Source organism: Dendrobates tinctorius, unplaced genomic scaffold (assembly GCF_039654945.1).
Source record: "Dendrobates tinctorius isolate UK_male_01 unplaced genomic scaffold, ASM3965494v1 ptg000049l, whole genome shotgun sequence".
Classification (NCBI taxonomy): Eukaryota; Metazoa; Chordata; class Amphibia; order Anura; family Dendrobatidae; genus Dendrobates; species Dendrobates tinctorius.
The window spans coordinates 10,894,575-10,912,992 of NW_027361717.1; the positions used below are offsets into that span (position 1 = coordinate 10,894,575).

At 43.3% G+C, this 18,418-nt stretch overlaps 1 protein-coding gene across 1 annotated transcript in view; it reads left to right on the top strand.

Moving 5' to 3' along the window:
* The window catches only part of IL20RB (interleukin 20 receptor subunit beta), a 170,916-nt gene that overhangs the window by 86,332 nt on the left and 66,166 nt on the right, over positions 1-18,418 (top strand). Inside the window, exon 4 of the mRNA XM_073576507.1 lies at positions 13,379-13,503. Within this exon, the coding sequence (XP_073432608.1) occupies positions 13,379-13,503 (125 nt within the window). The remainder of the gene's footprint in view (positions 1-13,378; positions 13,504-18,418) is intronic.

Sequence of the window (18,418 nt, forward strand, 5' to 3'; positions counted from 1 at the left end):
AGTACTATATTTTACAAGTACACTTGTTACACTCTCCAAGTGTGTAGTCATTATTCACTGTGACTAATGATGGCTACACGCTAGAAACGTGTCAGATGTTTTCTATGGAATACAGTGGTTACGGAAACTATTCATACCCCTTTAAATTTTTCACTCTTTGTTTCATTGCAGCCATTTGGCAATTTCAAAAAAGTTCATTTTTTTCTCAAATGTATATTCCAAACAGTGCTCAGATCTAATGAAATGGGAAATAAGAGAGGTATTGTCCTGCAGGGTTTTGCGGTAAGTATACAGCATTACTACCACTCGAAGTAGAGCCCCACTGTGAGAGGGTGTCCTTAATTTCACCAAAGTAGTAGTGTACTTACTTTCTGAATGATATAAATGTACCAGAATGCTACCACATGTATAATGATGCTAATGCATATAGTTAAACATGGAGGCTACAACTATTACCTTGGGTTTAGGTAGCGGATAGCTAGAAAAGCTGGGTGCACTGATCCCGCTGTCGTCAGGAAAGCTGGGTGCACTGTGACCGGACCGTGTCGTGGAGGGACAACGCTTTTTGTCTGTGATGGGTGCGGAGATGTCCATCCATGTCAGAGTTGAAACACATACGGCATCAGTAGGATGACTGGCCACCAGAAGCCGCCAGAGAGACGCGGCGATGCTATAGAAGCCTTATGGCCTGGAGGGAGTGGGTGGAGTCTCTTTGAAATGTATCAAGAGGCTGATACAAAGTGTCTGTGTTCTAAGAGATCCTAGCACTGACCTGTATATGTCCGTCTATAACAGCGCGTAGCGTGGATCTAAGGATTCCAGAGGCTATATGGGGATAAATTGGGGCAATAATAATGCACACCAGACGCTGCCCGGCCAGTGGCAGGTCTATGGAATAATATGGCCAATTGACCCAAGCGGTGTAACCGCATATAATAGGGTTAGTGACGCCACACCCCTACCTGTAATCAGGTGTATGAAAATATGTAGATAGGGTCCCAACTTACGTTTCGGGAGCTTGTGATTTCCTTCATCAGGGATAATTACAGCCCCAGTAAGGTGAACCCTTAAATACCACGGACAAGACATCTAGGCAATCATGTGACACATGATAGGGCCGCCTTCCATAGTGAGAGGATTGCTTAGCAACTTAGGATACACTAAAGTGAGAATGTATCCAAATGATTATTAGTGGAAATAATCACAATTGAGTGCTCAGGATAAAATACAAAAGGGGGATGAGGATACAATTAGGATGATTTAAGAGACTAATAGAAAAAAGAGTATATTGCGAATCGTGCAATCAAATAGATTAATTCATAATAGATATCCATTGGTGGGTGAATATTGGAGGATTTCATTGGAAACCGAACAATTCTACGTCGTTGTTAAGACCATGTGGTTTTATGGTGTTTAAATTAAAGATTCACTCTGTCTCTTTGTGAGACATTTTCTTGATGTAGTTTCCACCTCTCCAATCCTCCCTAACAACCTGTATCCCACATACCTGTGTTTCTTTTAGGTTCCCTCCATGTTTCTCCATACAATGTTTGTATCCACTACTTTTTTATTTATGTTATTAATGTTCTCATTAATTCTTTTACAAAGTTTCCTTTTTGTGCGGCCCACGTACTTCTTATGACATGGGCATTCAATACAGTATATTACACCTTTGGTATGGCACGAGATAATGTCCGTAATAGTATATGTCTCCTTAACTTGTTGAAAGGTGGTTTTCTTACATGGAGTTTAAGTTCTTTTACATGGAAAAATACCTTTAAGTCCCAGGTATTGGGTATTTTCTGTGTTTCAGTGTTTTGGTGGTGTGAACACTGTCCTACAGATCTGTTCATTGTGTGCATAGCCCATGTGTTTGTATTCAATTGGTTTCTTGTTTTTGCAAGATTTGGGAGGTCTCCACCTCTCCCTTGTGGGCCATGCACATAAAAGCCGTCTTCCATAGCGTGTCCACATCGGACATAACCTGTGTGAATCCTGCTCATATAGGTACTACACACATGATCAGGTTTTTAAATACATCAGTTAGGGACTGCTCTGATATGGGGTTACCTTGACGTTTGGTAAAGCGCCTTAGTGTACATTTTTTGCAAAAAACGTATCAACCAAATACCCTGTTTTGTTCTCTTTTTACTAGCACTTGCTGTTTACTGTTACTTTTTACAGCAGAGTATTTTTATATGTTTGCTTTACTGTGTTTTTCTGTGTTTGTCTTTTGGTGGTGTGAACACTGTCCTACAGACCTGTTCACTGTGTGCATAGCCCATGTGTTTGTATAGCTTGTAGGAAGTTCATAGAGGGTTAATTGTAGGGGGGAGTTAAGGTTAGTGCAGAAGGGAAGTTTAGTCAGATGGGGCCAGGGTGCTGAACTGTCCACATGGGCTATAGGCCCGGACGGCTCGGCAGCCACAAAATGTTAAGTTGTTGTAGCCCATATTACCTGTGGCCACTGTGTGTTATAGCAGTGGGCCAGAATAAGAAAGGAAAGATGTGGTGTCTTATTGCCTGGGCAGATGCTTTTAGGGCAGATGTTGGTTGGATGAAAGAGATGAAGGAAGTTGGAGCTTCGACGAGATCGGTACAGACGGGCCATATGCTTTACCAGAGGCAGCCAAACCTAGTGACTGATGAATTCATGTCTGGAGCGAAACAGGTCGAAGGAAATATAATTATGGCAAGGTCAGGGCAGGAAGGAACTGGAGAGCAGTCTAAGATGGTCCGGTCCGGGCGTGAACTGCACAGAAGTGACAGCCAGAAAGGGAAAGAGGAGAAAGCAAGCAAATGTCATGATGTACCAACTGTGGATGTAACGTGTGAAGTACTAAGTAAAAAAATTGTTAACGTTAACTTGGACTGTATCTCCATTGCTGGGGGTCGCCTGGAAGAGGGACCGTTATCGCCTGGGAAGTGCTTAGAGGAAGCTGATTCTGGAGATGCAGGTATGCAGAAGAGCAGAGTACATTTTTCTGTAGGGGAAGGACTGGACATGGACATAGCAGATATCCAGGTCACCACTACAGTCCAGTCCCTCTCTTACAGCTGCATATACAGATTCTTACATAACACACAGCTACTTCTGACCTTCACTGGAATCTGCTGGCCAGGAGCAGTGGTTTGTAGGGAGATAGTCAGGAACACACGTGTAAGACTCAAAGGTCCGTGAGAAAATGTCTGCAACCTCCTTGCCTGGGAAACTAAGGGGGCAGTACTAATCAGAATACATTACTTGTTAAAGGGGAAAAGTTCCTGAATCCAGGGACAGGATAAATGGGTACCTAATGACTTCTAATGGTTATAACTGGTACTACACTATGAATTTTCTTCCTGCGCAATAATGGGTAGAACACACAGTATTGCATTCCTGTAGGTTGCCATCTACCAAAACTTCTTCAATTTTACCCGCAGACACAAATAGGCTTGCCAATTATGGATATATCCATGGATTCTTTAGAACTAGAATTATAATTCAAAAAACCTTAACATATTGTTTTACCTTGTCCTGTCTGTGAAGTGCAGACAGAGTGACTACACAAGGTGACAGCAGCGATAATCCAGCTTTTAGCACCTGTTCCAGTAGAGACATACAGGTAATAATAATCTTTTATTTATATAGCGCTAAGGCCGGTTTCACACTAGCGCATTTTCAACGCGCGCACGGCCGGGGGTAGCTCCGCCCCCGATCCGGCTCTCTGCCCGGCGTGCCCGCCCCTTCCTTGTAGCGCCGCCTCCTAGCGGACAGCGGCGCCTGCGATCGGCGCACCCTATCTTTAGCATAGGGTGCGCCGATCGTGCGCAGGCCGTGCGCTAGTTGCGCTTTGACCTGCGCTGCGCACTTTTGACGGTGCGCCGTGCGCGCCAAAATCAAACTTTTCGGATTTTGGCGCGCACGGCGCACCGTCAAAAGTGCGCAGCGCAGGTCAAAGCGCAACTAGCGCACGGCCTGCGCACGATCGGCGCACCCTATGCTAAAGATAGGGTGCGCCGATCGCAGGCGCCGCTGTCCGCTAGGAGGCGGCGCTACAAGGAAGGGGCGGGCACGCCGGGCAGAGAGCCGGATCGGGGGCGGAGCTACCCCCGGCCGTGCGCGCGTTGAAAATGCGCTAGTGTGAAACCGGCCTTACATATTCCTCAGTGCTTTACAGTTTGCACACATTAGCATCGCTGTCCCCAATGGGACTCACAATCTAAATTCCCTATCAGTATGTCTTAGGAATGTGGGAGGAAACCGGAGAACCCGGAGGAAACCACGCAAACACGGGGAGAACATACAAACTCCTTGCAGATCTGCTGGCCCAAATCATTATCTAATATTGACAGCTATCTGTTAATTACTCTGTGTACACTCTCCATAAATTCAAATTATGTTCTGTACAGTTATACTATGTACTGTAGAACACAATGTAAAAAAACACTAAAAAATACACTAAACTGTACAGGCACATTTTGTACTACATCCTCGGGTTATGTGCACATGTTGCGGAATTGCAGCGGAAATTTCTGCGGGAATTTCACAACTCCCTGCCACGTGAAATACGCTAGAATTCTGCAAGCGTAATTCCTGCGTATTTCCCGCAATAAACTAGCGTTTTGCAAGCGTAATTAGCTTGCAGAATACTAGCGTTTTCCAAGCGATCTGTAGCATAGCTTGGAAAACTGATTGACAGGTTGGTCACACTTGTCACCAACTTTTTACTATTGAGGCTGCCTATGCAGAATCAGTAGTAAAAAGATCTAATGTTAAAAATAATAAAAAAATAAAAAATGGTGTTTTTCTCACCTTGCGGCGTCCCACGCAGCGTCCCCAGGCCTCAGCGATGCTCCCGGCAAGTCCCGTACCCAGCGATGCCTTGCGACAATGACCTTTGATGACGTCGCGGTCTCGCGAGACAGCTATGTCATCAAAGGTCATTGTCGCAAGGCATCGCTGGGAACGGGACTCGGTGGGAGCATCGCTGAGGCCTGGGGATGCTGCGTGGGACGCCGCAAGGTGATAAAAATACCATTTTTTATTTTAATTCTTTTTTTTACAGGGATGTGGTAACCAGAGCCTGGAGGAGAATCTCCTCTCCAGACCCTGGGTACCATCCGCATAGCCACATGCGGAAAGTAAGTGGAACAATGGAGTCCTATGTGTGCGGAATTCCTGCGATTGAGCATGCTGTGTATTTTTCCGCGATGCGATTTTGCCATGGAAAAATACGCAGCATTAGCAAAGTAAGTGCGGAATGCCATTGAATACAATGGGTTGCTTATTTTATGCGTTTTCGCGGCGAAAAAACTCAGCAAAAACGCATAAAATCCGCGGGAATTCCGGACGTGTACACATACCCTAAAAGTACACTATGTATACTATGTACAACACGCTACAGGTACTCTACAGGTACACAAAGTAGTATACTCTACAAGTACACTATGTATTAAACTCTACAAGTACACCCTGTAAATCATTGTACAAGTACACTATGGACTGTACTCTACACGTACACTAAGTGTTCAGTTCTTCAAGAATGCATACCTTCTATATTTTCAGCAGATATTGTTTTTAAAGAGTCTTTTTAGAAGAGCCTACATTTATGAATTCATGTTTGAAGACCTAACATCCTTTATTACCATATCGTACTTGGATAAATATATTATTCTATCTGTATCTAGAAATCTTCTATGTAATGGTGGACATAAAGGTTAGTCCAAGAGTAATTTTTATTGTACTTCTGGCTTGAAAATGTCCCTTTTGGGCCGAAACGTTGCCTCACTCGTCTAACTCAATTGTACTTCATCATATGAATTTTAATGATGGACTAATGGAATAAAGGTTATGTTTTACCACCATTATCTCTGGTGCCTCGGAATGTTGAATTTTCGGTGGACATAATGGTGGTCACTCAGCTTTCCTACCTACCTCAATATCAGTGCTTACTGGTGAGTTGAGTTTTGGTTTAAGAGGAAGGACTTTAAAAAAATTTAAATGCACCCAAAAGTCATCTTCTGCCAGGTCATGGAGATTTCTTAGAAGCTCATCCATTGTCTTCCTACAATAGGGAGCCCCACATTTAATGAACAACATTCTGAACAAAATACAATTCAAATCCGTGCAGCTTTATTTATAATGTTGTATCTAAAGGTCCCGTCTCAGATATCGAGATCGCTAGCGAGCTCGCTGATGCATCACCGAATTTGTGACGCGCCAGCGATCTCGCTACATGTGACACATAGCAGTGACTGGCCCCCCGCTGGATATCACTGATCATGCTCGAATGTCCTGGGCCATTTTTTCATCGTCGGCATCCCATTGGCCAGCATGCATTGCTGTGTTTGACGCCGACGAGCGACCTCGTTGGTGACGCAGAACTCAGGGACGCAGGCTGGAATCGTTCAGAATAGCTGCTGTGTGACAACGCACCAGCGATCCTTACCAGGTTGCATCGTTATCGGGATCACTGGTGCATCATTGAAGAGACCTGCCTATTTGGCAGCTTACTAGCGACCATGTAGCGATCCTTACCAGGTCGTATCGTTGTCGGGATCCTTGGTGCGTCGCTATGTGAAATGGGACCCTAAGACTTTCAGTAAATTAATTGTTTCCTAAGGGGCTAAATGTCTCTATAGAGTCCTACAGCCAGTCTGTTCAAGTACTTGATGGAGGTCACAGACTTCTCTATTGTCCACTTTTGTGGACCTATAACATGTCAGAAGCCCATTTTTTACTGGATTTCTCCTTTATGTTTACGTCTTTATTCTTAATAATGTGGAATGTCAGTGGTAAATTATGTATGTCAAATATGTGTTTTCTTGTGTGTTGTATTACTAAGCACCTGTAACCCAAGAACAAGTTCAAACTCCACATTACTTCACTGACTCCACCCAAACTTGCTCGGTCACCCTTAAGGAAGCAGTTTATTTTTGATGCCACTGTAACAAATGATTCAGTAGTTTGGCATCAAACTGGGAATTATGTATATGCGCCACATCTAGCGAAAATACAAATAGGGCATTACTCAAGATCTAGCCTTTTTGGGTTACGTGTGTAATAATTGACTGTCTCTGTGGGACTGTCTGACTCGTGTATGGAGGCTGTCCAACTCTGCCCTAACAGATTATACGTGAAAGAGAGAAAAATCTGGCGTCTTTAATTTCAACACCCAGTCTTTTTTTCCTCAGGGGAGTTCAACCACTGTTAGAAGTTTCTTTCAATTGCTCACTTCTACACAAATTAGAAGACATTGAAACATATACTTGTAACTGTCAGCCACAGTGTCGTAACTTGAAGCTTTTGGCACCAATGCAAAATCTCTAACTATCAATGGTCTTTAATAGTATTAGTCTTCTCATGTTGGAGAAAGGAACTGCCAGACAATTCTCCGTTTTAAAAATCCATGGAAATGAACGTTAAATGGGTTTTCGAGGATTTTAAAACCAGGCTACTTCTTTTCTGAAACCGAGCCACACGTTTCCATGAGTTATGTCTGATATTACTACTCATCTCCATGAAAGTGATTGGGACCGAGTTTTCACCTCCTTGGCTTTTTTTTTCCCCTATTTTGTTACATTACAAACTGTGTTTATATACTTTTGTAATCTGATTTGTGTGTGATGCATCATCACTAAATAGTCTAAGTTGGTGAAGTGAAAAAACATTGACATAAATTAAATTTATGGGATCAAATAACTAAAAATTGGCATGTGCATATGTATTCACCCCTTTTGCTATGAGGCACCTAAAAATTTCTGGCGCAAGCAATTACCTTCATAAATCACATGATTGGAGAAAGGAAGTCCGCCTGTGTGCAATCTAAGTGGCATATGTCTCTCAGTATATACACACCTTTTCTGAAAGGCCATAGAGTCTGCAACACCATTAAGCAAGAGGCTCCACTAACCAAACACCATGAAGATCAAGGAGATCTCCAAACAAGTCAGGGACAAAGTTGTTGAGAAGTACAAGTCAGGGTTGGGTTATAAAAAAATATCCCATTCTCTGATGATCCCACAGAGCACCATCAAATGGAAATAACATAGTACCACAACAAACCTGCAAAGAGAAGGTCACCCACCAAATCTCTCAGTTAGGGCAAGGAGGGCATTAATCAGAGATGCAGCAAAGAGACCAAAGGTGACCCTGAAGGAGCTGCAGAGTTTCCAAGCAGAGATTGGAGTATCTGTTCATAGATTGACAATAAACCATATACTCCATAGAGGTAACCTTTATTAAAAAAAGGGGCAGAAAAAAAGTCGTTACACACAAAAATTGTAAGGCTCTTTTTGAGTTTGCCAAAAGACATGTGTTAGACGCCTCAAATGAATGGAGGATGGTGCTTCGGTCAGATGAGACCAAAATTGAAGTTTTTGGCCACCAAGGTAAATGCTATGTTTGCCGCCAAACCAATACAGCTCATCACCCCAAAGACATCATCCCCACAGTGAAACATGGTGATGGCAGCATCATGCTGTGGGGATGTTTTTCAGCAGCAGGGACGGTGAAAATGGTCTTAGTCAAGGAGAAGTTGGATGATGCAAAAAACAGGAATATTCTTGTGCTGAACCTGTTTGTCTGTCAGTCATTTGAGACCGGGATGGAGGTTCACCTTCCAACAAGACAACGACCCAAGGCATACTGCTAATCAACATTCGAGTAGTTTATGGGGAAATGAGTAAATGTTTTGGAGTGACCTAGTCAAAGCCCAGACCTTTATCCAATTGAAAATCTGTAGTCAGACTTGAAGATTGCTGTTCACCAAAGGAAACCATCTAACTTGAAGGAGCTGGAGCAGTTTTGCCTTAAGAAATGGGCACAAATCTCAGTCACAAGATGTGCAAAGCTCAGAGACTTATCCAAAGCGACTTTCAAATCTAATTGCCACAAAAAGAGGCTCTACAAAGTACTGACTTTAGGGGGGAGTAAATAGTTATAAACACTGAAGTTTTCAGTAATTTTGTCCTATTTGTTGTTTGCTTTATAAAAAAAGACCAAACATTCACAGTTGTAGGCATGTTCTTTACATGAACTGATGCAAATTCCAGGTTGTGAGGTAGCAAAACACTAGCAAAAAAATGCCTAAGGGGGGTGAATACTTTCACAAGCCACTGAAAAACATGCAAACTGGAGCCGCACAGAAATCAGACTTTTTTTTTGAAAAAAATTTGCTGTCTGGCCTTAGTCTACAAGTCTTCAGCCAGTCTATGTGACTGCAAACATGAATTTTCAGATCGCGCATGAAGCACTCTGTGAGGATTGTTTGCTGCCAGTGCTGGGAGCAGTCATGTGATTGCGCGTATGCAATTTTCATATTACTAGCCACATTGACTAAATTTGTCTGGTCTCAGTCAATACACTTGCATGTATGCATATCACACACTTGCAGTCATGCACCCATCACTCCAGGCGCCATCACTGGAGAATCTATCCAGCGCGCAGTACACCCTATGCAAAAATTAACAAGTCTTCAATCTAGAGTGACTGCTGACTTGTATCCAAAGGCCGGACAACCCCTTTAAGCTTAATAATAGCCTTAAATGAAGAATTGCTATTTTTTACTTTTCTGTGTGATAAGAATCCAGAGTTCCCAAGTAGACTTTTTCCATTGTGTGAATTGAACAAAGGAGGTTTTCCTATATCTACCATGGGACAAAAATTAAATTCACATCTTGATTTATACGATCAACGGCTAATACTTTGGAAGTCGGATGACTGTCTGCTGATTATAGTTGTGGAGTCATATACTGAATTACACAACTAGATAATTAACGGCTCTCAATAAAGTGACTGGATTCAGATGACAAAATTACATTCAGATGTTATGTAAGGGGGGAACAGGAACAGTGTCATCAGACAGAAATACGCTCTGGAGCCGGAACTATTGGGGCCGTCACCGCTGTTGCAGGGGGGTGACTTGCCTGGGTGGGAAGAGCTCGAGCACCTGACTGAAGGGGGGGTGGGGGACTTAAAGGAGTGAAGCACGGGAAGGCGACTGCAGAGCAGGATAAAGGTTGACTCCCTCTCCTCAACTACCGCCAGCCCTTCACATACTGTTCCCACCTCACATATTGTACCCAGTGCCTCCCCACGAACGAGACCCATAACGGGTAGTGTATCAGACTTACTGACCTTTCCTAGATGTTGCGATTCTGTACAAGGCCTTGTCATCCCTGCGGCCTGTACGACATCGTGCTCTCGGTGTATCACGTCACGCCTCAACAACCCACAGCAGGAACGATATCCCGAGTTCAACGGACCCAAGTTCAACGACCCCAAGACCAACGGATCGAGAAACTTCGGCAAGGTCAGGAGACAGTACATCTCGTTCTTACGCCACAGAGCCAAAGACTTTGTTCACAGACTGCGACACCGTCGGGAACTATTCCAACTGTTCTCCAAAAAGATCTTCAATCGATAAGTCCTTATCTTCACTTTTACTCTTTTGTTGTGTTTTATTGTATATTTCACTGTTGGTCTGAACACCTACCAGCGTGGAAGGTTCATATTCATTAATTGCTTAAGTAAACTTTGTTAACCCCTTCTCTGCCTCCTGTTGTCCACTGCATCCGACGAACCTTTACAGTTACACCAGAGAAACTTTTTATGATAGAATGGAGGAAGACAGGATGTGAGTGTTGAATAAGCAGCATCTTTAAGATTTAAGATGAGACTTCAGTTTCTGCAGAGCAGACTTAGACCTAAGTGACTTAGGATAAGTGTTTTATATAGGTGGCCTTTTTTTCGTAGACTATAATCTACTATATGTTATAGATTTATAGTTGTTGTGAGTACATTGAACTTGACAATTTATTGCTTTGACTTCTTCTACTATACTTGATGTAATCCATACAATGCGCTCAACCCTGGCTGAAATGTTAGAAATTCCACAATGAAAAAAACTGTTTATATGCATGTGGATGAGAATTCTAAAACCTCATGCGCAGGAAGCAGAAAATAAATTGTACACAATTCATAGTATACTGTAGATTTTCAAATATGTTTTATGATTTTCACCTGTGTCAGTGCATTAGTTGAAATATTGGATGGACAAAATAATCAGAGCATTCTCAGTCTATCAGGTTGTATCTTTCTATTTAAGGAATTGCTTGAAAGAGTCGTCTCATATTTTGAAACAGGAGCGCACCATTCCCTGGCCTATCCAGTTTCTTATTTGCCCAAGGAGTCAAGGATTCTGCGCATGGGCAATGGCATGTCTGTGATAGTTAACCTGGCTGAACCAGGGATCTTGCCTGCTTCAGAGCACCGCTTACATGCTCTATAGCAAAGAGTGTTGTGAGTTCATTTTCCCCTTCACCATTGAGGTCTGATGAACTCCCTCTTCTGGTGAAGGAAGGTAGTGAGGCTGATTACCAAGCACCTGTGCAGGATGATGATGACTGGGTGACTGGAATTGCTGACTGGATATAAGGCAGCCGACACCCTTCTGCCTTGCTGGTGATCTCTCTGAGGGATTCTAGGAGACCAGTCTGATTCCTGCTCCTCAAAAGCTAAGTTTTCTGCTCTGCTTTTTGCATTTGTGTTTTGGTTTTGTTTTGCCTTGTTTTTCTGGATTTCTGCCATTCCCTGATGGGTAAGCTGAATTCCTTTTTGCTCTGTCTTCAGAAAATACCTGAGTACTGATATAGTCTTTTTGAAGCCTAGCATCTTCAGGGCTTTTTTCCCTATCAGTCTGTTGGCTCTTGTTTTGATAGGGTTTTGGCGGATTGCAGACAGCAGCTTTTCTATCCTTTCCTATTTAGTTAGCTTGGGCCCCATCATTTGCTCAGCCTATCTTTCTATCTGTGTGAGTGTTTTTTCATCTTGCTTCACCGTCATATGTTGGGGGCTGCCTATTGCTTTGGGGTCTGCTCTGGGGCAATTTAGATTTCCCTTTCTGTCTTTAGGCTATTTAATTCTCCGGCTGTGATCGAGGGGTCTAGGGCACCGTAGGAACCCCCCATGACTACTGCTAGTTGTTGTTGATAGGTTCAGGGGTCTGCAATCCGATAGCTGCCAACTTCTCTGGTTTTCTGGACTTAGCTAGTATTTCTGTTCTTGCCTCCTACGGTGACTCATTCATAACAAACGAGCTTGTAAATGCTGCAGTCTTTGCCTAGTACACTGTGAAAAGTGATAGACTGCAGAAGTTTCCTGAAACCTAGGCAGCAAGAAGGAAACTGTAAAAAAAAAAAAAAAAAAGTCCACATACAATTTTGGTCAGCAGGAGGAGGCACCTGGTGAGTGATATTGTTAGTGACAAAACCAAAGATAGAAACAAAATTGACATATAGCTTGTGTAAGTAAAAATCAATTGTGTATATAAATAACATAGGGTACTTAGTAAACACTAAAAAGCATAAAAGCCATCCCGCCAAAACCAAGGTGTACCCAATTGGGGCGGTGCTAATCTCTAGTATTTAAAAGTTACCATGTGTCAAATGCGACCCTAATGTGACTAAGGACTGAGCAGGAGTGGGGCTCAACCTAGTAAACTAACCGCACTATTGTGGGTAATATTATTAGTGATCTGCACAGAGCATGGCACATTTGATTTCTGCCTTCCAGCAAAAGCTAAGACTAAACGAGTATGCAGAATTTTCTATGCTCTGTACAGGTTGTGTCTTATTGTGGATGAAATAATGATTTTACTGTTCAAGATTATGGACCAGACACTGATCTTCATAAGAATCTGCCTCCAGAGATTATTTTAAATATAAGGGGAAGTTATCAGTGTGCTGTGTGATGGCTGCTCTGTGCTCTCCTGATCTCACTGCAGAGCTGTGTGTGATTGTACCTGATACATCTGCAGGTTCCTCTCAGCTTCAGCTTTCATCTAACAGGCATACAGGGCTACAATACAACAAAGCTGTAAGAGCTGCAACAAATGTGTTTGTAAGGAGACAAAGTTCAGTTCTGCTGTCCTGTGTTAGTTACATGCCTCACACTGGTAACTCCCCCTTTTGTTAAAAATAATCTCTGGAGGCAGATTCTTAGGGAGATCAATGTCCAGCCCATAGATTTGAAAACTGATTTAAGTATAAGAAAAATATGGATTTCTCTGCAATAAGACATCAGATCACAGATATCAAGGTATCATCTTATTCAGCTTGCTATGACTTGGATACCCATATAGACAGCTTAGAACGGTTGATCCTACTAACAGATTTCCTTTAAGCAAGGATAACAGAGACAGTATTCCAAATCGAGCTTTGGAGACTGTTATTATAGCAGCTTGGTCCTGGTGTGCACTGAAGAGAGAGTTGTGTTCCAGAGCTATTTGTTGGACTATTGCTTCCTGTAGTTATTGCGGTATTCTACTGTGTCTTGTGTGAGTGCAATGTTAGTTTAAGCATTATCTGCTATAATTTACTATTTTGCTCTTTACAGCTCATCTGATTCCCCCAACAATAAACCTCCAAGTCAGTGGACTTAACCTGGTAGCCTACATTGAAGACTATGGACCAAATTTTCATTTTTTCATATTTTATTGGCAAAAAGGGAAAGAGGATAATGTAAGTATACCTGGAAGATGAAAGATTGTGACTTAGCAGTGCTCTCTGCTAAGCATTATGTAACATCATAATTTCTGTCGGAATCCCCCAAAAAACATGATTCCAAACCACTACAAAGGCACAACGGAGCCTTTCACTTCAATGAGGCCGAAGGAGTCACTTTAGTATTCATGTTTTTCAGTCATACACAAAAACATAGTTGAGACCTCAAATTATAATAAATGGAGGGGTTAAAAAAACATTATACTTACCTGTCCAAGGTCCTCACCTGCCTCTTTCACTACCATTCTGTTCCCTTGGTTCTCTGTGCGGATTTTCAGTTCTTCAGATAATCCAATGGTAAGGTCTATGTCAGGGGTGGGGAACGTCCGGCCTGCGGGCCGTATACGGCCCGCCACATCATCTTGTCTGCCCCGCACTCCAGAGCCGCAATCCGGTACTTTGTTGCAGGAGCCAAAGGAGCAGAGGAGGACTCTTGCTCTGCTTCCTAGCCCCGCCCGCCGGATACCGTGCACTGATACGTGCACGCACTGACGGGGACAGAGCACACCCCGCCGGCCCTCGCGCACTGATACCTGTGGCAGTGCAGGGCGGCTAATAGGTATCTGGAGCTGGAGGAGTCACCGCGCGCTGCTACCCAGTGTGAGCTGCGCTGGACTCTGTCTGCGGCCTTCCTTCTTCATCACACCGGCCTGCCATCTTCATCACCCCCGTCACCGATGCGGTGGTGACTGTGTGCTGCTGTGTGTGCGGTGCAGGGCCTGGGGGCCATCCAGGAGGCCTGGTCAGAGGGACTTACTTCAGACGTAGCCTGTCACTGTGTACTCACTGGACCACTCCAACACCAGGTCAGTATGGGACCTATGCTGCCTAATGGGGACCTGTGCTGCCTAATGGGGACATTTGCCTGCCTAATGGGGACCTGTGCTGCCTAATGGGGACATTTTCCTGCCTATTGGGGACATTATCCTGCATATTGGGGACCTGTGCTGCCTAAAGGTGACATTTGCCTGCCTATTGGGGACAGTTACCTGCCTATTGGAGACATTTTCCTGCCAATTGGGGACCTGTGCTGCCTAATGGAGACATTTTCCTGCCTATTGGGGACAGATACCTGCCTATTGGGGACCTGTGCTGCCTATTGGAGACCTATGCTGCCTCTTGCGGACCTATGCTGCCTATTGGGGACCTGTGCTGCCTAATGGTCACATTTGCCTGCCTATTGGGGACCTATACTGCCTAATGGGGACCTGTGCTGCCTAATGGGGACATTTGCCTGCCTATTGGAGACCTGTTCTGCCTAATGGGGACCTGTGCTGCCTAATGGTGACATTTGCCTGCCTATTGGGGACCTATGCTGCCTAATGGGGACCTGTGCTGCCTAATGGGGATATTTACTTGCTTATTGGGGACCTGTGCTGCCTAATGGTGACATTTGCCTGCCTATTGGGGACATTTACCTGCCTATTGGGGACCTGTGCTGCCTAATGGTGACATTTACCTGCCTATTGGGGACCTGTGCTGCCTAATGGTGACATTTACCTGCCTATTGGGAACATTTTCCTGCCTAGTGGGGACCTGTGTTGCCTATTGGGGACCTGTGCTGCCTAATGGGGACCTGTGCTGCCTAATGGTGACAGTTGCCTGCCTATTGGGAACATTTACCTGCCTATTGGGGATCTCGGAGATTTAGTTTTCGTCGCCTCAGCTGCATGATTTATGGCTGCTGGACAGCCTGAATACATGTGAGGAATGCCTGTTTGTTAAGGAATCCCCACATGTATTCAGGCTGTCCAGCAGCTGCAAATCATGCAAATGCGTTAACAGAAACTAAATCTCTGAGCACGCCAAAATACTCAGAGGACACCCAAGCATGCTCGGAAAAACCCGAGCAACGAGTATACTCGCTCATCATTATTAATAATTTTATGCGGCCCCCAAACCCTATTATAAAATTCCAAATGGACCTCGGCAGAAAAAAGGTTCCCCACCCCTGGTCTATGTGGTCATTTGAAGGGCGAAGTTGGGAAGAACCGAAGGCCTACGCATAGGATTGGTGAGCAGAATGGCAGGGTAAGGAGTGAGTTGAGGTGTTTAGGATAGGTATGAGATTTTTTGGTTATTATAATGCCCTCAAAAGAATCAATGGTGGCCAATCGATAACTGCAAATTTCTGATTCGTTGGAAACCGAAAAGTTCCATGAAATTTGTAGCAAATTTAATTTGTTACAGATTAATTCTCTCATATTCACTCAGATAATATGGTAAAAAAAAAAAGTTGTACATTCTTGGCTATTCATGCTATTAAAATGATATAAAACGCAATGAAACAACATTATCAGTGAGGTCAGACAGGAAGAGTACAATAAATACTAAGCCCAAGCTTATATTGTAAAGCACAGCCACAGTATAGAGAAGAACAGAGTCTTTAGGTGGTTATATACATTAGACAAAACTTGTATACATTGCTAATGTTCATAAGCTGGTTGTGTTATATCAACAGACTAAAATCTTGTGGACAGACAAGAACACAAAAACTACAGACTAGAACTAGAAAATCTTGTTTTTTCAACACCAGAAAACTGAGATATACAGTTGTGGCCAAAAGTATTGACACCCCTGCAATTCTAACATAGTAACATAGTAACATAGTTATTAAGGTTGAAGGAAGACTAAGTCCATCTAGTTCAACCCATATCCTATCCTAACTTGCCCTAACATGTTGATCCAGAGGAAGGCAAAAAAAACCCATGTGGCAACAGTAAGCTTCACACTGGGGAAAAAAATTCCTTCCCGACTCCACATACGGCAATCAGACTAGTTCCCTGGATCAACGCAATATTAAGGAAACTAGTGTATATACCCTGTAATATTATACTTTCCAAGAAAGGCATCCAGTCCCTTCTTAAATTTTAGTAGGGAATCACTCATTACAACATCATATGGCAGAGAGTTCCATAGTCTCACTGCTCTTACAGTAAAGAATCCGCATCTGTGAGTATGCTTAAACCTTCTTTCCTCCAGACGTAGAGTATGCCCCCTTGTCCCCGTCACAGGTCTAAGAGTAAAAAGATCATTAGATAGGTCTTTGTATTGTCCCCGCATATATTTATACATTGTAATAAGATCACCCCGAAGCCTCCGATTCTCCAAACTAAATAACCCCAAGTGTAATAACCTGTCTTGGTATTGCAGACCCCCTAGTTCCCTAATAACCTTGGTCGCTCTTCTCTGAACCCGCTCCAGTTCAGCTATGTCTTTCTTATACACCGGAGACCAGAACTGTACACAGTATTCTAAGTGTGGTCGCACTAGTGACTTATATAGAGGTAAAATTATGTTCTCCTCATGAGCATCTATGCCTCTTTTAATGCATCCCATTATTTTATTTGCCTTTGCAGCAGCTGCCTGACACTGGCCGCTAAATGTGAGTTTGTCGTCCACCCATACACCCAGGTCTTTTTCAGTGACTATTTTGCCCAGTGTTTTACAATTAAGCATATAATTATACATCTTGTTCGTTCTACCCAAGTGCATGACCTTACATTTATCCCCATTAAAGCCCATTTGCCATTTATCAGCCCAAGCTTCTAGTTTACATAAATCCTCCTGTAATATAAAATTGTCCTCCTCTGTATTCTGTCAGATAATACTCAGTTTCTTCCTGAAAATGATTGCAAACACAAATTCTTTGGTATTATTATCTTCATTTAATTTGTCTTAAATGAAAAAACACAAAAAGAATTGTCCTAAAGCCAAATTGGATATAATTCCACACCAAACATAAAAAAGAGGGTGGACAAAAGTATTGGCACTGTTCAAAAAATCATGTGATGCTTCTCTAATTTGTGTAATTAACAGCACCTGTAACTTACCTGTGGCACCTAACAGGTGTTGGCAATAACTAAATCACACTTGCAGCCAGTTGACATGGATTAAAGTTGACTCAACCTCGGTCCTGTGTCCTTGTGTGTACTACATTGAGCATGGAGAAAAGAAAGAAGACCAAAGAACTGTCTGAGGAATGGAGAAACCAAGTTGTGAGGAAACATGAGCAATCTCAAGGCTACAAGTCCATCTCCAAAGACCAGAATGTTCCTGTGTCTACCGTGCACCGTGTCATCAAGAAGTTTAAAGCCCATGGCACTGTGGCTAACCTCCCTAGATGTGGACGGAAAAGAAAAATTGACAAGAGATTTCAATGCAAGATTGTGCGGATGTTGGATAAAGAACCTCGACTAACATCCAAACAAGTTCAAGCTGTCCTGCAGTCCGAGGGTACAGCAGTGTCAACCCGTACTATCCGTCGGCGTCTGAATGAAAAGGGACTGTATGGTAGGAGACCCAGGAAGGCCCCACTTCTTACCCCGAGACATAAAAAAGCCAAGCTGGAGTTTGCCAAAACTTAACTGAAAAAGCCTAAAATGTTTTGGAAGAATGTTCTCTGGTCAGATGAGACAAAAGTAGAGCTTTTTGGGCAAAGGCATCAACATAGAGTTTACAGGAGAAAAAAAGAGGCATTCAAAGAAAAGAACACGGTCCCTACAGTCAAACATGGCGGAGGTTCCCTGATGTTTTGGGGTTGCTTTGCTGCCTCTGGCACTGGACTGCTTGACCGTCTGCATGGCATTATGAAGTCAGAAGACTACCAACAAATTTTGCAGCATAATGTAGGGCCCAGTGTGAGAAAGCTGGGTCTCCCTCAGAGGTCATGGGTCTTCCAGCAGGACAATGACCCAAAACACACTTCAAAAAGCACTAGAAAATGGTTTGAGAGAAAGCACTGGAGACTTCTAAGGTGGCCAGCAATGAGTCCAGACCTGAATCCCATAGAACACCTGTGGAGAGATCTAAAAATGGCAGTTTGGAGAAGGCACCCTTCTAATATCAGAGACCTGGAGCAGTTTGCCAAAGA